General features: G+C 39.3%; 1 protein-coding gene across 1 annotated transcript in view; it reads left to right on the forward strand.

Annotated features, from left to right (window-relative positions):
- The window catches only part of VTI1A (vesicle transport through interaction with t-SNAREs 1A), a gene marked incomplete at its 3' end in the record, with an annotated part of 52,038 nt that extends 38,956 nt beyond the window's left edge, over positions 1 to 13,082 (forward strand). The window contains exons 5-6 of the mRNA XM_015425834.1: positions 8,115 to 8,181; positions 12,974 to 13,082. Coding sequence (XP_015281320.1) covers positions 8,115 to 8,181; positions 12,974 to 13,082 — 176 coding nt within the window. The remainder of the gene's footprint in view (positions 1 to 8,114; positions 8,182 to 12,973) is intronic.
- Between the last annotated feature and the right edge of the window lie 11,587 nt (positions 13,083 to 24,669).

Genomic DNA, 24,669 nt, shown 5'->3' on the forward strand with positions numbered 1-24,669 from the left:
CGGGCAGACAGATCTCCCGAACGTCCTGGGGATGCAAACTGCCCACCAGTGTGGAGGAGGGGGCGCGATGAGTTGCGCCCCCCCCCCCGGAGCCTTGGTAAAAGGCTCCTACACAGGGGGCTTTTGAGGGGCGACCTCTTTGATGATACGATGCCGGAGAATTGAGGCGCTCCTCCACCCCAAAGGTCCTGCCGCTGAGTGACCGTATGGTGCGAGTGCTGCTGACCGGGACAATCATTGGAGATCGGGTGAAAAAACCCATTGCCGAGCGAGGCCGGTTGGCCAACAACGAACTGTGAGTTGTGTTGAAGCAAGCACGAAGATTTAAAAAGAAAGCTGCCCCCCCTTAAAGAGCGACGGGAAAGCGAGCGGGCCTTGAAGCAAGCTACAAAGGAGTCACAACTTTTACAGCTGCAAATGGAGAAAGCAAATTTGGTCCTACAGTTTCAAGAGGTCCCAGAAATTAGAGGAGAGAATCTTTTTTTATAGTCTATTTATTAATTTTCAGACAAACATACATAATATACTCATACCATTAACTACATCACAAAAATCACAAGTAAGTTTTCTTCTTCTTTTTTTTTTTAAAGTTTTATTTATGTATTTTCCGTTACAAAAACAAACAAACAAAAAAAAGAAGTTCAGTTTTACATAACAATCTTTGAGTGTACTTTATACATTTTTTTCCATCCATTTATCTACCTTGTTCCATCTTTTCTTAAAAGCTTTGTCATCTCTCCCTACTAATATTTGATTTAATTTGTCCGCTTCAGCTATTTCCAGGATTTTCTCGACTATCTCATCTTTTCTGGGTAATGTATCAGTTTTCCAATTCTTGGCTACAAGGATTCTGCTTACTGTGAGCAAGTGATGCTCTGACAACTTGGTGCTTGGGGGCGTCAACAGTGGGAGGGCTTCTAATGTCCTGGCCCCACTGGTGGATCTCCTGATGGCACCTGGTATTTTTGGCCACTGTGTGACAGAGTGTTGGACTAGATGGGCCTTTGGCCTGATCCAACATTGGCGTCTCTTATGTTCTTATGTTCTTATGGTGTATTGGTTAAGTGCGCGGACTCTAATCTGGGAGAACCGGGTTTGATTCCCCACTCCTCCACTTGCAGCTGCTGATGTGACCTTGGGTAAGTAACAAGCTCTTGCATAGCTGTTCTTGAAAAAGAGCAGTTTCTGTCAGAGATCTCTCAGCCCCGCCTTCCTCACAGGGTGTCTGTCGTGGGGAGGGGAAGGGAAAGGAGTTTGTGAACTGCTCTGAGACTCCTTTGGGTAGTGAAGGGCGAGGTATAAATCAAATCTCTTCTTCTTCTTCAAATTTTTACAAGAGTTTGTGCATTTTGGCAATAACATGTTCATCATTTGTACATGGGTGTCTTTCAAATTCAGTCTTAGATTGCTCAAAATCATAATGCCTTTTGTCTGTTTTAAACCTTTCTAAGATTTGTAAATAAAACCATTGGCAAGGATATCCTATTATCAAATCTTCCCTTGATTTTAATTTATATTCACCTTGCAAAAATTCTAACATGATAAGTTAACCATCTATACAATTGTCAAAACAGCAATTGTGTGAAACAAAAATAACGTTCTAGGTAAGACATTCATCTTAATCACAGATATTCTCCCCAAAAGTGACAGTTGAACTTTATCCCATTTTAACAAAAAAAATTAAATTTTATTCCAAGTCTTAACGTAATTATTTTTAAATAATATACAATTCTTATTTGTCAAAGTGATACCCAAATATTTTACCTTCTTCTTAGTTTTGAAACTTGTTTTGTTTATCAGTATTGTTTGATCACGTATTTTCATATTTTTGTCAACATCTTAGTCTTCTGTTTAGTGACCTTAAAACCTGCTACTGTACCAAATTCTTTAAGTTTGGCCTTTAAAGGGAAGTTTCAATTCCCTTTAATGGATCTTCTAAGACTAGCACCAGATCATCTTCAAAGGCTCTTAACTCATAGGGCTCTTTTTAAGTCTTTACACTTCCAGTTCTTTCATCTTGTCTTATATCTCGTGTTCAATATTTCAAAAACAAGAGAAAACAGTGGACAACCTTGTCTTGTTCCTCTTTGTATCTCATATGGTTTAGTTAAAAAGGTAAAGGTTTCCCTTGCTCGAAAGCCAGTTGAATCTGACTCTAGGGGGCGATGCTCATCTCCATTTCCAAGCCAAAGAGCCAGCACTGTCTGAAGACTTCTCCATGGTCATGTAGCCGGCATGACTAAATGCTGAGGTGCTTCTCACTGATGTGGTACCTATTTATCTACTTGCAATTTCTTGCTTTTGAACTGTTAGGTTGGCAGGAGTTGGGGCCAGAGACAAGAGCTCACTCTGTCATGCAGCACTAGGGTCTCAAACTGTTGAGCTGCCAACCTTCCAGTCTGCAACTCAGTGTCTTAACCTCTGAGCCACCACGACCCCCTATGGTTTAGTTAGATCTCCATAATTGTTTGTGCTGTCTGAGAGGTATGAATTGATTTTACCCATTTTATAAAATTGTCTCCAAAGTCTGTATCTTCCAAGATTTTAAAGGTCCAGTTCAAATTATCAAAAGCTTTTTCTGCATCTAAGAAAATCAATGCAGCATGCTTTCATTATGTTTTTCCAGATATTCCAAAATATCTAATACAGTTCTAATGTTGTCCCTCAACTGCCTTTTAGGTTGAAATCTACCTTGATTTTCATGAATAAATTCTTGAAGAATTATTCGAAGTCTTTCAGTTAATATCATTGTGAACAACTTTTAATCATTATTCAAAAATGATATTGGTTAGTATCTTGTTAATGTCGGGTCTTGTCCATCTTTGCATATTAATGTTATATTTGCTTTTTTTCATATCTCAACCATCTTTCCTCCCTGTAAGATAAGAATTCATCATGTTTTTTAAAGGTTGTAAAAGTTCATCTTCAAAGCTCTTGCAGTAGATACCTGGAAGGCTATCTGGTCCAGGGGGCCTTTCCTGGTTTAATCTTTTTTATGACTTCCACCAATTCTCTTATTGTTAGAGGTTTTTGTTGTTTTGTAATCCTGGGTAAATTTTATTTTCTAATATATTCATCTATTTTTTCCAATGGAATATCATAACTCTTATATAAATTGGAATAATATTGATAAATGTTTTTTGTATAGCCACAGTGTCTGTTAATGCAAAGTTTTTTTTGTTTTACATGATTCAATTTTATTTCTATTTCTCTTATGGTTAGTATAAATAAATGATGGCGTAAAATATTTGTATTTCCTGGGGAATTTTTTTAGTTCTTTTCTTTTTATCTCATCCAAAATATTTTGTGTTTTCGCTTGCTTCTTTCTCTTAAGTTGGGCATTATGTTGTATTAAATAACCTCTAATAAAGGCTTTGCTTGCATCCCAAACCATTCTCATGTCAGTATCCATAAATTCATTTCAAAACATTCTTTTAATTTCTTTTTGCAGTCTTCAACAATTGCTTCATTTTGTAACAGTACTTTGTTTAATCTCCAACTAAAAGTGCTGGATTTTCTTTTACAAACCATAGACACAGGGTTATGATCTGGAAAAGTCTTTGGTAAAATCTCTACTTTAGAGATCTTGGTTGCTAAATCTCTTGATGTCAAAATCATGTGTATTTTTTAAAAAGATCTATGTATTTCTGAAAAATATATATATTCTCTTGAATTACCTTTTTCTTGTCTCCATAAATCAACCAGCCCCAATTTGTCCATCCAATCAAAGGAAATTTTTGGTAGTTTACCCAGAAGCATTTTAATATTTTTTTCAGAGGTCTTATTTGTGGGGAAATCACTCCATTCCAGTCCCCCATCAGACACCAGCTTTCATATGGTAAATCTATTAAAGTGTCCATGAGTATTTTATAAAACACTGTTTTATCTTCATTTGGGGCACAGAGTCCCACCACCAAAGTTTTAGCCCCCTGTAATTTAACATCTGCACCCACAAATCTGCCATGATCATCACTCAATAACAATTCCAGTTTTATATAAGATTTAGTATACAAAGCAACTCCATTTTTCTTTTTAATGTCTGCTGAAATAAATTATTCATCCAAAACTTTATAAACAAAATATTTTATATCTTTTTTTTTGATACAGATCTTTTGTAGACAAATAATATCCTGGTTTAACTGGTTTTTCTCTTTTGAGGGGCATTTGTTCCATTGATATTCCATGTTAAGCACTTGTAATCCATATTCTGGTCAAAAGTTTTTTAAAAATTAAAATTTAGTTAGTACATGTGGCACCTAATTCAGTGTTATCCTTTCCCAGTTCCTGTTGGTGTTCTTGTGTGGGTTCCGTTGGACTTTACATTTGCATCTCCTCCAGATCTCTTTTAACTCTTTCTTAAAAAATGTTTCGCCATTTGAACTCACGAGGAGCAGCTGTCGAGAGTTACAAGTGGGTAATCTCATGAACTCCCTTTGGTCTAGGAAGATTTTGCCAGCTAGAATCTCCCTCTCTGCTGGTGTTCCTGGCTGTGATGTTTCTCCGGTTCTTCAGAGACTTCAGCCTGCCATGATTCCTCACCAGAAGCCCGTTTTGCTAAAATTTGGTTTAATGATTTGACAGTCTGTCACCTTGAGGACCTTGAACTGGGTAGGAAAACAGCATACTTTTTAAATAAATAAATATAGCCATGAAGACTAAAGGGAACTGTCCCATAAAGATGCAGTAAATCTCAGTAAATGATGGAAAACATGAAAGAGACGGCGATTAAACCTTGTATGAGGGTATGGGAACAAAATATAGGTCACACAATAAAAACCGAGGAGTGGGAAAAAATGTGGAAATCAATGAAAATAGTAAGAGCTACGTCATACAAAGAAAACATACCAAAAATTTTTTACAGGTGGCATTGGACACCAGATAAACTTGCCAAATGTTATAAGAATGTCTCAGATACATGCTGGAGATGCAAAAATAACATAGGAACTTTTTACCATGTCTGGTGGAGGTGTGAAAAAATAGTCAAGTTTTGGAAAAAGGTCAAAGAACTGATAAAAGAGATTACAGATATAGAACTCCAATTTATCCCAGAAAGTTATCTGCTTAACATGATTCCAGATAGAATAAATAGAGAAGACTTATGTATCATTCTATATATTCTCGCAGTAAGCAGAATCCTCATAGCTAAAAAGTGGAAATCGGATGTAATACCAAGAAAAGAATTAATGAAAAAAATCCTAGAAATAGCGGAAATGGACAGATTAAATCTGATATTAGCAGGGAGAGATGATAACGTTTTTAAGAAAAGGTGGTTTAAAGTAAATATATGGATGGAAAAAAATGTATAATATACACTCCAAAAATGTTATGTATAAAGAAAATTTACATCTTTTTTGTAATGGAAAATATATAAATAAACTTTACAAAAAAAAGAGAGAGAACATCAGGGCAGTGGAAATCTATTCTGACAATATGCCATCTAAGTTAATTTTTAACTGCCGCCAGCACTTTATGTTTGTATTGGTTTTACTTATGGTGTTTTAAATTATTGTATGATTTTAATTTGTATTTATGTTGTATGGAAGCCACCCTGAGCCTGCTTTGCGGGGAGGGCGAGGTATAAATTTGATAATAAATAAATAAAATAAATAAATAAAACTGGGGAAAAAAATGCAGTAAATCTCTAAATGCCATTGCCAGGAGGCAGCTTCAAGGGATGTTTGGAAGTGTGGTCCAGCCATTGGGAAAAAAGCAAGCTTTGAGAAGGAGGAGGGGGTGGGTTTCTAGCACTAAACCTCTGTCTCTCCTCATGCAACAGCACAGATCTGTGCTTTGCAAAAGAAGCTAAGGGCAACAGTCCAACTGGCCTGAAAGGTGAATGTAACCACATGCTGGCTAAGGAAAACTTGTCTGGTTATCAGTCCTCCTGATCCTCCAGTGTCTGCAGGTACCTTTGTAGCTTTGAACAGCGGCAGCCCATAACAAGCACTGCTTTGCAGTGGCCCCCCAGTTTCTGAAAAACTTGATGGACGCCAGGGGAAGTAGTGATAGGTTGCCAAATTGGGGACCCCCTGGATTTATCTAAAGAGCAAGGAATAGTTCTGGAACTGTGGTTGTGGTCAAGGAGAAGTTAAGTGAGTAAAAGGATCTTGGTAAATTTGGAGCATTTGTAAATAACTTGGCATTTCAATGGAATAATAACGAAGGGGTTACTGTGAGATTAGGATTTAGTGTACATCTCTGTGGCTTTAGTACCTGCAGCCTAATAATGCAGTAGGATAGTGCACAGTATTATTTTAGATATTATCTGAACATAAATAGAAAGCTGACAAGATATCTTTTAACAAGTAATCTCATATATCTTTTTTGAAATCTGTTTTTTTTAAACTAAAAAATCTATGCATTTTTAAACACCAAAAAAGTAGAGCAAACTAAGCCAGCCAATATTAGTCATATCATTTTCCTTTCACCTTCCATTTCCCCCCTTGTTTTCTGACAAATGGTTGGGACATCCTGCATTCTGTCTCAGTGTGTAGGACAGCTGTGTGTAAACAGCTGTTTCCTCTTAATGTTGGTATAGTGAGGCAAAGTACAAGGTGTAATCAGCTGTGTCAAACATCCCAGGAGATTCTCAAGGTAAATGCCTCATTCTTTGTGATGGATTTTTTCTGATACATTTGGCCCCTTGCATGACACGTGGACCACGGAAAGCAAACTAAAGTTGCATGATTTTAAGGGCTTGACATGGTTACATGGGCTTGACATCTGTCAGCTCCAGAAGATGCTATATGTATTTGCAGGAACAATTCACGTAATCAGGAGCTCTGACAGCCAGAGACGCAAGCTGCTTTTTAAATCTATTTTTTAGCTTCACTTTCGAGCAGTAGGAGCTGCTGCAAGGATAATGTATGCACAGACCCACTTCTGGTCAAATAGCTTCTTTTGGTTATGGCTAAATAATTCTTTGTAACCTGAAAGTATTTATTAGTGGGTGAAATATTGTGTTGGTGTACTATTTTGTATCTTCTAAACAGCGCTTTCTTGAAGAGAAAATGCTTGCCTTTGGTTTATAACCTTGAGCCAACAAAACAGTAGACTCTTTCATAGGCATCTCTGAGATGTTGAGAGTCAGTTGGGAATGTGTAGTCTACATTTGATTTTATTCCTACCTTAAATTTTGGGTTATGTTGTCCCATTTCTATATGTATAGTCTTAGTTTCATTGTAGTTCTTGGTATCCATTTCTGAGCATCTGTAACCTAGGCACTCTACTGTTAAGAAGGTAATGATAACACCTTTTTGTTGTTCTGGAATGGATTAAAAACAAAGGTTTTATTTCTAGTTGTTTCTGTTCTTGATATTTCTAAGTATTTTGTTTTATTTTATACACAAACACACTCTTACAAGATCAGTGCAATGACAAAACTGTTCTGGTGCTTTTTGAAGGATTATTTTTAGATTTGTAGTGTGAAGGCCACTCTAAAGCCTGGGATCCATTAGAAGCTTAGCAGCATATTCTGAGCCTGAACATATTGAGATCAGCGTCCTGTTTGAATGAACTGTATTATCTTTCATGACTTGTTGTAAAGCACTTTAAGAGCAAGAGAGCTTTTGTACCACTCTAATATTCCTGAGGAAGATCCAATTTTGAAACGTTGTTATATAATCCGGAGACAACGTTGATGATGTATCTTTGATTATGTATGTTTGTTCTAGGATTTTCTTATGATTTGTAGGAATTTAGACTGTAATACACAGGAAGTATTTTTTGCAAGTCTTGTTGACTGCTTGATTTGTGGGTCAGACTCTCATGACTGTTTTCTTTATACTTGTTCTCTGGTTAGGTCGTGTTTGTTCAAACTCCCAACGTTATACAGCCATGATGAGGCTGGGCCATTGTAGTGCTTTACTTATACTATACAGTGATTTGACAGGCTGGCTTGCTTTGAAAGAGTCAAATCCCAGTCCATGATCTCATTAGACACATAAGAATTAGCAGCCAATATGTTATGAAATGTTGGTGAACTGATCCTTATTTTACTACTTTAATACATTTGCATGCTGCTCTCTCTCTTTAAAAAAAAAAAGAGAGAGAGAGATTCCAGGACTTGTGTGTATTGGGTTATTGTGTTTTTATCTTTCTGCTACCTCTTCCAGGAATCAGTATGCACGGATAGATCATGACTTGTCTAAAGCTAAGCATGAGCTTCATGAAAGACTGGAGGTTTGAATTTAGTCTCCCCCAATTCAGGCACTATGGAGGTTTGAATTTAGTCTCCCCCAATTCAGGCACTACAGTCTAGTCTCTATACTACAATAGCTCAATTCCTCCTCTTTGTTTGACCAAAGCCCCATTATCTGTACCTGTAATCAGCATGGCTGCTTCCATGTGTAAAAGCTTCAAGAAAACCATACGAAAACTTCTACATATGGGGTTCACACTTGTGGGGTGTTTACATAAGATACAAATGATGCCCAAACCCTTGGAAAGTGCACTGCTGCATACTATGTAAAAACATCATCAGGATGAACAATCTAGCAGGAAATTCTTACTGATACCTGATTCTGACTGGAAGGAACCAAAGAGGTGGTATGGTATTTGATATGTTTGAAACTGCAGTTGTATGTATGTTAGGAGTAGGTTGAAATGTACAAAGCTGGACTTGCTTCCAAACAAGCATGGATAGGATTGAGCTGGCATGTCAGGGATTTGTTGCTTTTATTTAAATTATCCACTTGCATGTTTTAAATTTATACTTGGAAACTCAAGTAGAGATTTCAGTAGAGATATGTAAATTGTGGAGTAAGAAGATGAGGATGTACCACCGTTATGGATAACAGTGGAAACAAATCTCTTGATTATGTACATGTGCTCAAGAATGCTGGATGTCTTTTGCCTTGTTTTAAAGAACGTTGGCTGCTCTTTGAGCATTATAGTTCACTTTAATGTTTAACTAAAACGTTTGGCTGCTCTTAATAATAGCCATAAAGGAAGACATGCTGTGTGTCTATTGACAAACAAGAGCCAATAAATCCAGTTTCATTCCAGAAGCTGCAAAACATTTAAATAACTTTTTGACATTTTACTGTAGTCCTTATTTACCTTATCAATAGTTGTGGTGACATCTGATTGTCAACTTTTTATATTAAACCAAACTAATAAATTATGCATGTTGTGTTTGTACCTGATGAAAGCTGACGTTTTGGAGAGGTGTTAAAATATACTGACAGGTCTTGTTCATAAGCTCCTTTGGTATAAATATGTAGATGACATCTTTAGATATTGTTTGTACATAGTCTGCTAGGCAGAAAGTGTTGACAATATAACAAATGCAAATGTCAGCCCCACAGTTTAACCTTTCCATGTTGAAAAATATGTTAGTTTTAAGTTACATGCTTTTTAAACTTTTCAAAGTTTTAAAAATCTGTTATCACTGCTTTTAGATGCAGAAAGTAATGCTGAAACAATGGAGATGTGCACTTTTTTCTGGTGCGCTTACTAAATGACTACAGTTAGCTGTGCATATTTCCTCCTCCTGCTTCTAATTCTTTTTATTTCTCATGTTTCTTTGGTATCTGAGAAATCTTTTTGTAGCGTCAGCTGTTGTGTTTGACTCAGTAGTTCATGCGAAGGTTGCATAAAGCAAGGCTCTAAAAGTGCTTGCATTTTGTCTATTTACAACATGAGTAAATACTAGGCTTGACTGTACTAATGTTAGTAGTGCCGTACACATACTGATGGTGGACCTGCTGATAGGACAAACTTACTAATACGATAAGCACCCAGCCCTATGTCCCAGCTCCCGCCCACCCAGCGGCTCGAAAGCCTGTTAAAGGGCAAATAGACAAATGGGTACCTGCTCTTAGAGTGGGGAGGCACCCGTCCCTTGCGGTGTAGCGGCGGCGTGAACGGTGAGTGGCGGCGGAGAAACATGGCGGTGGCTGGCGAGGCAAAGCAAGTGAGAGGAGGCTGGGCCGGCAGAAAGCATGGAGGCAGGGCGACGCAGCAGGCCGGAGCCTACTGGGTCAGGAGTCTGGAGGTATGCTTTTCCCCTTATAGCTCTGCAATGAAAGCGGCTAGAGATTTACTTAAGAAAAGAAAAATAAAGGAAGTTGTGATGCAGATACCTTCATACCCCAGTTGTTATAATGTTATTCAATTGTCAATTTTAAATAACCATCCTCCAGTGGCAAGGAAGAAAATGGATGCTGCGTGGGCAGGGGGAACCGGGAAATATGAACTTTGCCGCACATGTGGTTATCATTCAGACCTCACTATGATCTTTCCCCAAATTTTGCAGCAAAGCAGGGGGTTGTAAAAGTAACACCTACAGAAAAACTAGGTGCTGTTGTTGTTTTGCAAGTTCTTTGATGCTGTTTGAGACCCAGTTAACTCTGCAGACATTTATATCAGTTTTATAGGTTATTCTAGGTAGTAACAGACCCTCACCATAAGTTTCCATCCTAAGATAGGCATGCTCAGGAGATGATTTCCAGCCCTTTTTGAAGCTCGGGCTAGCCCAATATTGTCAGGTCTTGGAAGCTAAGTAGAGTCAGCCCTAGCTTGTATTCGGATGGGAGACCTCCAATGAATACCAGGGTTGTGATGTGGAGGCAGGTAATTCCAAGCTACCTCTGAACATCTGTTGCCATGAAAATCCCACAGGGTCACCATAAGTCAGCTGTGACTTGATGGCAAAAAAAAAGAGGAGAAGAATTCCATGAACTTTTGAAGCAGATTATTCCACTGAGGAACTGTACTTTGAGAGGTGCCCAAGTGGGGGCATGAATGCAAGGAACAATGGCCAATGTGAAGGGTTCTTTATTTGTTTATTTTTATTACTTGAAATATTTCTATTGATGGATGTTGCCAATGTGATTAAAAACAATCAATTAAAACAATTAAAATAATTATATCAATTAAAAAAAAACCCTACTGCCATTGTACAAAGAGGACAACATGAGCAAATGGAGAAAGTCTTTAAATGATGTTTAAAACATAATAATGTAGGCACCTAATGAATGAAGCTGGGGAGAGGGTTACAAAATCAGTGTGCTGACATATTAAAAGGCTGTTTTTCTGGCATCTCACCTTTTCCCCAGGCATATTGAATGAGTCATCATTAGATATTGTTGGTTTATGACCTGGATCCTGTGAAGATAGGCATCCTGATCCCAAACCATTTAAGGCTTGATGAGTCAAAACCAGCAGCTTCAGAAACACATTGTTACATAAGAGATGTGACAACAATAGTGCATGGATCACAGATCTGTTGCTGGATCACAGATCTGAAGCATTTTACTGGAAAAGTTTCACTTACTCATATGGAGGCGAGCCCCCAAAATAACAAATATCTTAATTCTTAGAACTTTGGTACTGTATATATTGATGGTAAAAAAATCTGCACATTAACACATTAGACTTCATCCAGCAATATAACTTCAAGTTGTTGAACTTGGCAGTTCCTGCACTACTGACTTCCATATAGAAGCCAGAACTATGAAGGCAACAGAGATTTGTTGTTGTTCAGTCGCACAGTCGAGTCCAACTCTTCGTGACCCCATGGATCATCTCCCGCCAGGCCCTCCTGTCTTCTGCCGTCCTCTGAAGTTGGCTCAATTTCATGTTCGTTGCATCGATGACACTGTCTAACCATCTCATCCTTTGCCGTCCCCGTCTTCTTTGACCTTCAATCTTTCCCAGCATCAGGGTCTTCTCCAGTGAGTGCTCCCTTCTCATTGGGTGGCCAAAGTATTTGAGCTTCAGTTTCATTATCTGGCCTTCCAGGGAACAGTCAGGGTTGATTTCTTTGAGGATTGACTGATTTGATCTTCTTGCAGTCCAAGGGACTCTCAAGAGTCTCCTCCAGCACCATAGTTCAAAAGAATCTATTCTTCGGCGCTCAGCCTTCCTTATAGTCCAACGCTCGCAGCCATACATGACTACTGGGAATACCATTGCTTTGACCATGCGGACTTTTGTTGGCAGGGTGATGTCTCTACTTTTTATCATGCTGTTTAGGTTCGCCATCGCTTTCCTCCCAAGGAGCAGGCGTCTTTTAATTTCATGGCTGCAGTCACAGTCTGCGGTGATCTGGGATCCCAGGAACGTGAAGTCTGTCACTACTTCCACAGCTTCCCCTTCTATTTGCCAAGGAGTGATGGGGCCGGATGCCATGATCTTAGTTTTTTTGATGTTGAGCTTCAAGCCCACTTTTGCGCTCTCCTCTTTTACCCTGAGCAAGAGGCTCTTTAGGTCCTCTTCACTTTCTGCCATTAGAGTGGTATCGTCTGCATATCTGAGGTTGTTGATCTTTTCCCCAGCAATCTTAATTCCCGCTTGTGATTCATCCAGGCCAGCATTTCGCATGATGTACTCTGCATATATATTAAATAAGCAAGGTGACAGTATACATCCTTGTCGTACTCCTTTTCCTATGCTGAACCAATCAGTTGTTCCGTATCCGGTTCTAACTGTCGCTTCTTGGCCCTTATACAGGTTTCTCAAGAGACATGTGAGGTGGTCTGGTACTCCCATCTCTTTAAGGACCTGCCATAGTTTGTTGTGATCCACACAGTCAAAGGCTTTAGCATAGTCAATGAAGCAGAAGTAGATATTTTTCTGGTACTCTCTTGCTTTCTCCATAATCCAGCGAATGTTGGCAATTTGATCTCTAGTTCCTCTACCTCTTCGAAACCCAGCTTGTACTTCTGGTAGTTCTCTATCCACGTACTGTTGAAGCCTAGCTTGTAGGATCTTGAGCATGACCTTGCTAGCGTGTGATATGAGTGCAATTGTGCGATAGTTTGAACATTCCTTGGCATTGCCCTTCTTTGGGATTGGAATGTATACTGATCTTTTGATAGTCCTGCTCATATTAGGAGACTGGCTGATTGTTTCAATTTTTTCAGTGACTTTCAAGACACTCTAATTTTGGCTTAATCTTCTTTGTGAGATAATGTACACATTAAAAAAATTATTTACTAATTGCTTTGCATGTTATGTTCATTTGCAGTTACTAGAAGGTGCTATCTTGAGTAAAAAGAATAGTAGTCCTACTAATACCTATTTTGCTGAGGACAACAACTTCTGGTCATTCCACATGGATACAGCACAAAACAAAAGTAAGCCTTTTCATATCGGAAAAGCAGGACAAATAGATCTTTGTAAATGTGCTTTCTTGTTCAGTTATCCCATTTGGCTATTCTCTTTAGTAATGTTATTCAGTTAAGTTGCTATGTGGTCACCCTCTGTACCCCAAACCAATCTCATACACTTGCTGCATCCAGTGTCCTGTAGTCTCGTGTTCTTTATGATAAAGAGCATACAATATAGTATACAAGAAAACATGGTAGCTGGGCTCTTGTTAGTCTGGTTTGATCCAGACTAAATTGGCAATTTCCACCGACTCTCCTTCCAATGCAAACCACCCCCCATGTCATTCCATAGGTTCCCTTATCCCCCAGGAGCAGCATTTTGGGTAGCTCAGTGGGCTGCAGTAGGAAGGAGGGGCAAGTAATTCCCATTCTGCCACTGAAAAATTTAATCTAGATCTAGTCCATTGAGAGAAAATGTAACAAAATATGTAGGCGAAAGCCCTAGGAAGGAAAAGGTAGATCTTTGGTGAATTGGTCAAATAAACCAATAGTGCAACCCTAACCTGGGTTACACCTTTCAAAGTCGACTGACTTCAGTGGAGTTAGGCAGTGTTACCTCTGCTTGGGGTGACACTGTCAGTAGCCTGAAGTGGCTTATGGTCTACTAGAGTTAAGATAAACTGTATGAATTCTGTAATCTTCAGCTTTTGCAGTACTTCCTAATTCAAATTAAATGTTCCCTTTCCTCTTGATCAGTGAGGTTTTCTCTTCTGATTTTGTTGCATATCAGTGTTTAATTATTCCATTGTTACTTTTTTAAAGTTGGTTGCTCAGCTTTTTATTGCATATTTATTTCTCTGCAGAATGTTTGTTTAGTTAAATGATAAGAGCTTTGAATTTCTGGCAGTCTACTTACTCATTGGGGAAATTTAAATGAAATTGTAAAAATATAATTAAGAACGCAAACAATAAATTGTTTGACTTGCTGTAGGCATATTTAGGTTGCAATGACGAGGAAAGGTTCTGGTTAATTAGAAGCAATTTGTTAGAAACCTGAGTCCTCTTTTTTATTTCGTAGATTAAAACTCTGTTCCCAGCTGGATACTTATAGGTGCAGGAAATGTAATTGTGAGATGATTAATTGCAAAAAGATAGATAATTAGAGTTCATATAGTATGTCAAATATAGCTAAACCAAAAGCTTGCTTGCCTCTTGAAAGAGAGAAGCTGAGATGGCACAATATGAATACAGGAATTCTATGAAATGTGTGTGCACAGGTTGACTGTAATGTCACATGAGGGTGAATTATAAACTCTCCAGCTAGCTCACCCATTATAATTTGATATTGCTATAATGATTTAAGGGAGGAATGAGAGTCTGTACTGTGACCGTAGTCCCTCTTTCTGTCCCCTTTTTATAGCTATTGGGATCAGTTTGTTGGTAACTGCTCCTCCACGTTGTACAGCTCAGCAGAGAATAGTTTGACTAATCAAGTGTTCAGGGCTCTTTGTGAAACATAAATATGCACAAGGTTAGTACTATATATAAGTGATATATCATGTGCTCTTCTTAGCTGCTATGCAATGTCAACTTTTCATCCCCAGTGGTCTACTCAGAAAAAAGTCCCATTTTATTTACTCTTCAGAAAGTGTTAGGATTGCAGTCATAACTTCCCTCTCCCAAAATCTGTTGTATGTCCACTCTGTCATCTCCAAATTTAAGTATACATTTCCCCTCTTATCTGATGCATTTCCCTCAAATAAGGATGTGGGATTTGTTTTGTGTCATTTAGGACACTTTTGTAGCTGCCCAAGTAGTAAGCCAGTTTATGCAGAGATCTGAAAAGTGATACCCATTGCAGCTTGAACTATATTTGCAGTGTTAGGCATTAGACTTCCTTCTGAAATATTTAATTGCACAGATCGCAAGGGTTAAATGATTTCTTGCTTCATATAAATTGGTAGCTTATGTTTAAATTGCTTGTTAGCTGCTCTGAAGTCTTCAAAAACACTTTGCTGGCCTTGTGGATGCTGCATTTTGAGATGATGCACTGTGTTTTGGGATGCTGTGAAGTCTTCACTTGCCCTTGCCAACCTGAAAAACTTCCTGTCTTCATAAAGAGTAGCTAACCCTTGGAAACACTGCTTTACAAATTCAACTAATGACCCAAATACAGCTTGTTTTGTTGTGTACGAGTTGTATTAAAATAACACACTATATTTGTATTGTCATTAATGATATGCTCATTTTGATAATGGAGCTGCAGTCTCTTAGCATGGAGTCCTTGGGGAGATGCAGCATTTTTTTTAACTAAGTATTGTTCTGGCTCCTTTCCTTGATTGGCCCAGAAATAGCAATCAGCTGGGGAGCAGGATGACATGCCTCTTAGCAATCCCTTTTATCTTTGAGATGAGTATCAACATTGTATGCTTCCTAATGGAAGTGTAATTTAATGAAATCTATTGGGTAAACATACTTCAGATGTTCAAAGGAGGTGACAAAATTTTTGCTGGCAGCCAGGACCTGGCTGGTTTCCAGCTTGCCTTTAGCTACTATGCATATAGCATAGAGAGAGGCATTTAAAATAGAAATACAAAGTATTATTTCCATTGTTGTCCTCTCCCTTCACATTTATTACCCTTTATTTTATTTTTGTGATGCTTTCTGTGCCAGTGTCTTTTGACATATAACCTTTTCAAGAAAATTGATTTATTTGGTAAGGATTTCTTTTCTTTTTCCTTTTTTGGGTGGTAGTGATGCTGGTGGTGTTCTTATTGTGATCAAAACCAAAAACGCACACAACACTCTGGTTGATAATCTGGAACATAGCACTGAACTCTGGGGAGGTTGCTGGCACAAAGTATGCTGTACACATCACAGAAGAAAAGGGGGAAAGGAACTACATTGCCTTTAGTCAATAGTCCCGTGAAAGAGAACTTTCTCTATAGACTAGTGAAATGAAACATCCAGATGTAAAGATTACGAGGAGAGAGTGCTTTTGTTTTAACAATAATTGCTGGTACAGAGTACGTACCATCATATTTATAGCAGACGGCTTAATTGTGAAGGAAAGTGCTTTAACTGCTGTTTTCTCAATATGCATCCGCCTCAATCCAAATGCCTTCAGAGGTCATCCATAAGGGCAACCAGTGCTGTCTCCGTCCCATGACCTGGGTGAAAGCCGGACTGGAAGGGGTCTAAGATGGAAGCGTCATCCAAAAAGCTCTGTAGCTGACTCGCTACCGCCCTCTCTATTAATTTGCCTAAACAGGCCAAATTGGAAACCAGCCGATAGTTGGCCAATTCAGCCGGATCCAGAGATGGTTTTTTCAACAGAGGGTGGACCACTGCTTCCTTAAGCACCCCAGGGAACTATCCCTCAGTGAGGGACTTGTTGATAATCTCCCTCAGGATGCCTCAAAACCTGTCCCGGCCAGCTTTAATTAGCCATGAGGGGCATGGCTCAAGGGAGCATGTGATAGGGCGAACAGCTAGGAGCAGTTTGTCAACTTCCTCTAGGCTGAGTGTGTTGAAATGATCCAGAACTGGAATAGAAGATGTGCATGGAGCCTTGAGCTCGCTCACTGTATCAACTATAGCGGGGAGGTTGCGGTGGAGCGACAAGACCTTATCTGCGAAATAGCTTGCAAATGTCTCACAGCCTATGTCCAGTTCCCTAGCATTTGGCCTGCCCTGTGGCAGAGTAGTTATAGATTGAATTGTTCTAAATAATTGGGCTGGGTGTGAGCTCGCGGACGCAATCGTGACTGCGTAGTACTCTCTCTTTGTGGCTTTGACTCCCATCTCGTAGGATCCCATAAATGTCCTGTAAGATGCTCTTGCAGCTTCGTCATGAGCACGGCGCCATCATCTCTCTAGCCATCTCAGCCCTCGCTTCATAAGCTGCAACTCCTGGGTAAACCAGGGAGCAAGCCTAGAGTGAGGGCGCCTGGGAGCGCTCTCGTTGATGGCTGCAGAGAGCCAGCCATGTCTGTCCCCTACAAGCTCATCTAATGAACTGCCAGGGGGCATCGGATCCCTGAGAGCCATCTGGAGCCTAACTGTGTCTATCTGGTAAAATACACTCACCGCCTAAACAGGGTTGTGGTGGGACATTCAGGTGGGCCCTCAGGGCATGGTGGTCCGACCATGGAACTACCGAACTGGTAACCCGGTCCACTGTTATCTTCGCCGCAAAAATCAAATCGAGTGTGTGTCCAGCCTGATGAGTGGGGGTCATTATATATTGGGAGAGTCCTAGTGCCGCCATGGATGATACCAGATCCACTGCCTGAGTAGAGGTTGCCTCATCAGCATGGACAGCATGGACATTGAAATCACCCAAGACTATCAGTCTGCTATGGACTCCATCAGGGACGGCAAGCTATTGGCCGGTGTGTTAGGCGGTACACCAGCGTATTCCCAACTAAAGTTCCTTTTCTCCTTGATATAGGGTAGCCAACCCCAGGTGGCAACTAGAGATCACCCACTATTACATTTGATCTCCAGATTGACCAAGATTAGTCCCCCTGGAGAAAATGGCTGTTTTGGAAGGTGGACTCTATGGCATTATTCCCCACTGAAGTCCTTTCCCTCCTCAAACCCCACCCTCCCCAGGCTCCGCACCCAAAAACTCCAAACCCAAAGCTGGCAACCCTAACTTGATACTGCAACAAAGATGTGATATCTCTTATTGATAATATTGGATAAATTCATATATTATTATGGTATCAAATGCCGGATTGTCTGCATTGAAGAAATAAAAAGCAAAATGAATGGATTTACTTCATCATCATTAAAAATGATGATCCTTTTGATAACTGACATAGTACATCTATATTTGGTGTTGGAATGTGGAGGGGGCATCTCCTTCTCCATGCCAGCTCATCCTGTCTGGCTTTTCACTGCTTATCTCTGCTCTGACCTTGTTATTTCTTCCAGCTGCAGCATTGCCCAGCCTAGGAATCTTAACAGTTTGGGCGCGCAGCTGCTTGCTTGCCCGTGTGCGCGAAATGTAATCATTGGCTTTAGCTTATGGTGTGTGTGTGTGTTTGATTTTACTATAAGTCAATGGCCAACATATTGCCAACATACTGCCAGTCATTCCTGACACAGGCTGTATACTCGTTCTTAGTAATGGACTATCATTAAACACTTATCTTCTTAAGAAGCCTTGGTGTGTGGTGTGATCCTGCTAAGGAACCTGACACACACCTTTCTTGCTCAGAGTCAAAAAGAAAAAAGCAATTTAATGGAACAGCATAAGGTATAGACTAAACAATGTAGTATGACTAGGATTACAGACCTGGAAAACAAGTCTTCTAACATATAGAAAAAGAGAAAAACTTGCCTAAGGCATCTCTCCTATATAATAAAAGTGTTTTCGTCTTGCAAGATTCCATTCACTCCAAAATCAGTTGGCTCCATGATGTGGCAATCACAAGATGTCCCTATCTACTGGCTGTGTTGCCTGAGTTTTCTCCCACCCACTGCAGCCTAGGCCACTCTTCTCTGATTGGGCCAGCGTTTCAAGGTCATTTGCATATGGAAGCTGATTGGACCTCACTCCATTCTGCACCTCAAACTCCCCCCCACGAGACAGTTGGAACTCTCCATTGCATATGCGACCTGGTGTATTCTGAGGTAAAAGATGTCCCGTTGTGGAAATAAATATAACGAGCTCTAGAAAGAGGCTCTGGGTGGGTGCCCTTGGGCACTCAGTGTCAATTTTCTGTGGTGACCTCAGCAGGGTACAATGACACAGAGCTTACCATTTTCTCCAGTGGAACTGATCTCTACCATCTGAAAAGCAGTTGTAATTCTGAGTGATCTCCAGCCCTCCCCTGGAGATGGGCAAAAATGGTTCCCCAGGAAGAAATGGCTGGTTTTGAGGGTGGAGTCTATGGCACTGTACCTCTCTGAGGTCCCACCCCTCCTCAAACCTCACCCTTTCCAGGAGCCAACTGATTTTGGATTGAATGGAATCTTGCAAGATGAAAACGCTTTTATTCCCAGAATAAGATTGAAAGCTCTTCAAGATGCAAAAGAAAGGGGGGGCTTTGGTCTACCTAACTGGAATATTTATTATAGAGCAGCTGCATTAACGTGGATTAAAGACTGGGTTACATTGGAAGACGAGAGAATATTGAAATTGGAAGGTCATGACCTCTTGTTAGGTAGACATGCCTTCTTATGGTATGGAAAGGCAAGTACGCATAAATACTTTAAGCAACATTGGATATGGGCATCCCTAATGAAAGTTTGGGAAAATATATACAGACATTTCTATACAAAAAATTTAAAACTGATTGTCCTACTAGAAGCTATTACACTCCCAAGTACTTACCAGGAAGAAATACACTGCTGTATATTGCTATATCTGATTGTAATTTATGGTTTTAAACTATATGTGATTGTTTTAATTATATGTTCTTGTTTTAAACTATATGATATTGTTTTACCTGGCACTTGGTGCCCCTGTTAGCCGCCCTGAGCCTTCTGGATAGGGCGGGATACAAATGTAAATATAAATAAAAAATAAAATAAATAAAAATACAGAGAAGGTATCTGGATATATTGGACTCTGAGGAACGTTTGAAACCACTAGAAGATTTACCATGGTGGCAAAGAGCGCAAATAGAATCTAGATTTACCAAAGATAAGAAAATTGGATTCTATAAAAACTTGTTAGAGATTGAAAAGATTATTATATCCATGGACCTAAAGCTTATACGAAGACTTTATGTACTTTTACTTGATGATTTGTTGTTGGATGAGATAGTGAAAGGGAATATGATTCAATGGGTGCAGAATATAGGGCATAGTATTAACTTGGAGCAGTGGGACCAAATATGGAAGAAAAATATTAAGATCACTAAAGCTATTCCTTATAAAGAAAATGTTTATAAAATGTTTTATAGATGGTATGTAACACCTGAAAGGTTAGCTAAAATTGACTTAAAATGTTCTAAAAAAAAATGCTGTATATTGCTATATCTGATTGTAATTTATGGTTTTAAACTATATGTGATTGTTTTAATTATATGTTCTTGTTTTAAACTATATGATATTGTTTTACCTGGCACTTGGTGCCCCTGTTAGCCGCCCTGAGCCTTCTGGATAGGGCGGGATACAAATGTAAATATAAATAAAAAATAAAATAAATAAAAATACAGAGAAGGTATCTGGATATATTGGACTCTGAGGAACGTTTGAAACCACTAGAAGATTTACCATGGTGGCAAAGAGCGCAAATAGAATCTAGATTTACCAAAGATAAGAAAATTGGATTCTATAAAAACTTGTTAGAGATTGAAAAGATTATTATATCCATGGACCTAAAGCTTATACGAAGACTTTATGTACTTTTACTTGATGATTTGTTGTTGGATGAGATAGTGAAAGGGAATATGATTCAATGGGTGCAGAATATAGGGCATAATATTGACTTGGAGCAGTGGGACCAAATATGGAAGAAAAATATTAAGATCACTAAAGCTATTCCTTATAAAGAAAATGTTTATAAAATGTTTTATAGATGGTAAGTAACACCTGAAAGGTTAGCTAAAATCGACTTAAAATGTTCTAATAAGTGTTGGAAATGTGAAAATTGGTTGGCACATTTTACCATATGTGGTGGCATTGTGAAAAAACTAAGAAATATTGGGTAATGGTGCATGAAGTTGTGCAAAAGGTGTTAGGTACGGGAGTGATATTTAAACCAGAAGTCTTATTGCTGAACATTTTACCTGAAAATTCCAACAAAAATGATCACTATTTGATTGTATATTTAACTATGGCGGCCAGAATTCTTTACGGTAAATATTGGAAATCAGCGGAGATACCAACAAAGCAAGAATTTATAAACAAAGTTTTGGAGGCAGCGGAATTGGATAAATTGACTTTATTGACAAAAGGTTTAACAGACTCTACATTCCAGAATACTTGGACACAGTTCTATAATTGGTATGATAATCACATGTAGGCAAGTTTATAATGGACAGACTATTCATTTATTAGAAAGTATATACTCGGTTGAGGTAGAGTTGGATGGTTACTCAACATAATATACAAGAATAGAGATTAAAGTGAATTAGGCATAAGCGTAATGTTTGTTAAAAAGAATAATAACCCCCATATATATGAGTATGTATGTATGTTTATATATTTATTTTGTGTGTGTTTGTGCAAAACGTGAAAATTTCAATAAAATTCTGCCTTTCGGGGCAGTTTAAAAGAAAGAAAGAAAAAGAAAACGTATGGGATGAGGCACATGCAATTTTTCCTGTTTTATCTTAAGAGCAGCCCTATGTGATAGAGTGTGAAAGAGTAATCGTTCCAGGGTTTTCTTAACCCAGTGAAGTGGGTGGGTGTAGATATGATGCTTCCTAACAACGCATACAGGTACCATGGTTTACCAGTTCTATGCTATTGGAGGTGGGTGGGTGGTATAGCACTTTTTTGGAGGGGAAACATGGGATCTATAAATGCATATTACTTGAGAATGACATTTTTCAACTTGTGTCTCAATGCCTCATGGGCAGTGGTACATCTCAAACAACCACAACCTTCTGTAGAGTAGGTACATGTTCATGTTATGTACTGAATTCAGAATCCTTTAGCAGCTTAAGAACACAAAGTCTTTGAAATCTGATAAATGAATACAGCTTAGTTTAGAGGACTGGGTTTCTCTGTCCCATCAAGAATGCAGTTTGACAGTTGGACTCAGCTATGATTCCCAACTTTGTTTTATGTATTACTTTAATAGCATCATTGGAAGCATTTGTGCAATTGCAACTAAAGCAGTTCGTTAGGATCAAGAGGCCTAATATGTATCATAAACAGTGTTATTTAAAAAGTGGAGTTGTTCGGTTTGAACTAGTCATTTTATTTTATGATTCTTATTTAAAAGAAATATTTTTATTAATCCAGCACTGAATGCTACATGTGTATAACCGCTGCCTTTCTCACAGCAGAGATCATGTATCCATATATAGGATTGCTTCCTTTCTATACATGCATGCATGAATTCTTTTCAGGTTGGTAGCAAAGTGGCTTGCCAAAAAGTAACAATGTTGCAATTAATGATCTATCTGCTAGGTGTCAGCAAAGGTTCTTTTAAAAATAAGTAACATTCATTCATGCATTTGTATAGCGGCTCTGGAAATTCTGTTTCCTGGATATGTGTTGGATTTGGGAAAGAAATGTTCTAGGATTTATGACTGGAGATCAGCCCAACTATTATATCAGTCCAACTGTTATAAGGGAGATGTCCAGCCATTATATCACTAAAGACAATTATTTAAGCTCATTCAAGGGATGAAATATCACATTTGTGCTTAGTTGTACTGTGCAAAAGATTTTTGCTCCCCAGCAGCACTGGATTAATCACTGTCAAATAATCCAAAACACTGCTAAATGAAGGTTTTGCATATTGTTTTCATTTTTCACCATAAAAGAAAACATGCACAGTCTTGCACTGTTGATAGAATGTACATAGTAGTGGGGAAGAAGTAAGAAAAAGTAGAGAGGAAGAGATCATGGTGAGGTTGGGTGACAAGGGTTTCTTAGGTCTGAGTTCTATCAGCATTGGCCTCCCTTGGTGCGCTTCCATCTTATAGGGCTTTTACTTATCCACCCACCTCCCATAACATTGGTTACCATCTGCTGCGCATATATGTAGAGTGGACTCAGGAGTAATTGTATTAATTGGCGCCATAAATTGTATTAAAATTGTATTTTAATAATTTTTGATATTATGCTGATTATTTTATTGTAACTTATTATTCAGTTGTAACTGGCCTGAGCCTTACTATGCAGGGGATGGCAGGCTAGAAATTTCTGTCTGTCTGTCTGTCTATCTATCTGTCTATCTAATTTATGACCTGTATTTTATTTTGAAATGCATCTCAAAGCCTACCATGGAGCATTCAGAAGACTGTCTCCACAATTAATCTGTGCTGGCAAACAAAAATAGCTACTCATAAAGAAATTGAGATCATGTGACTCAGCCTTACGTATAGCTTCATTGTTGCTAGGCTTTGCTTATTGTATGAATGCAGGGGGCTCTCCAGTTGTATCGAGGTCAGTCAGTTCTAGGATAGATAATTGTTTTAGATCCTATGGTCTGGTACTGATTGCACTCGTGGTCTTATAAAAATACAAGGAGTTATCTTGTACTAAATGTGACTGGGGACATTTATGCTCATCATTTTAGCAACGTGTTATACCATGCCTCAGTGTTAGAATATCCTCAAAGGGAGCAGTCCTTACCATGTGTACTTGGAAGTAAGTCCAGGTTTGTTCAGTGGAACTTTTCCTAGGAAAGACAGTTGCTATCTTAATTTCATGTATTATGTCCTCTAGAAACCATCTTGGCAGTATGCAGGGAAAGTGTATGCCGAAAGGAATAGGTCTGTAGCTTGAAGGTGCTCCAAGGCCCAGGCCTACTGTTGGGTAAGCAAGCAGCAGCGGTGACCAGGAGTGCCTTTTACTGGCTTTGACTGGTAAGCCAGCTGTGGCCTTTCCTGGTAAGAAAAGCTCTGACCCCTTGCTGCATGACCTGGTTTTATCTAGATTAGATTACTGTAATGTGCTCTTCATGGGGCTGCCCTTGAAAAGAGTTTGGAAACATCAATGCTGCAGCTAGATTACTTATTGGAGTGGGTTGTAGGATACATATCAGTTTGGTGTCGTGGTTAAGTGCATGGAGTCTAATCTGGGAGAACCGGGTTTGATTCCCCACTCCTCCATTTGCACCTGCTGGATGACCTTGGGCAAGCCATAGCTTTGGCACAGCTGTTCTTGGAAAAGAGCAGTTTCTGTCAGAGCTCTCTTAGCCCCACCTACCTCACAGGGTGGCTGTTGTGGGGAGGAGAAGGGAAAGGAGTTTGTAAACCACTTTGAGACTCCCTTGGGTAGTGAAGGGCAGGGTATAAATCCAATCTCTCCTTTCTCTCTCCTCTCCTTCAGTCTTGACCCATCTACACTGGCTCCCAATTTGTTTTGAGGAGCAATTCCAAGTGCTTGTGTTGACCGTTAAAGTCCTGTATGGCTTGAGACCAGCATACCTGAAGGACTGCTATGACAGGTGGAGCTAAGAAAGGTGCCCCAGAGACAGCCAATGAGAGTAGTGATCTGAATCCACCAGCAGGGGGTCATACTAGTGGTATTAAGAGCTGACAGGGACAAGTATGCCCGCATAGAGTGTTATGCTCAAGTGATCAAAATCTGCTGGTGGTCCCCGGCCCAAAGAGCATCCAGCTGCCCTCAACCAGGGCCAGAGCTTTTTTGGCCATAGCTAGAGCCTGGTGGAATACTCTTCCGGGAGAGGTCAGGGCCCTGCGGTGTTAGCTGTCAGATCCCTCCAGCAGAAGTGAAAGGTGGCAACCAGAGAGATAAAGACCATACATACACCCTTCATATTTAATATCATTCCAAATATGAATTCACATGAAATCAGTGCTGGTCCCAAAAGTGACCTCAACGCTGCCTGCCAGGAAACTAGCTTGGGAAACATATATTTGGAAGTGAACAAAAAAGGGCTGACATGCAAAAGTCTCTCCCATCCTAAAAGAAACAACAGTGGGTTCTCAGGAACACTTTGAAACACTGG

The sequence above is a fragment of the Gekko japonicus genome, unplaced genomic scaffold (assembly GCF_001447785.1).
Source record: "Gekko japonicus isolate JY-2015 unplaced genomic scaffold, Gekko_japonicus_V1.1 scaffold2261, whole genome shotgun sequence".
Classification (NCBI taxonomy): domain Eukaryota; kingdom Metazoa; phylum Chordata; class Lepidosauria; order Squamata; family Gekkonidae; genus Gekko; species Gekko japonicus.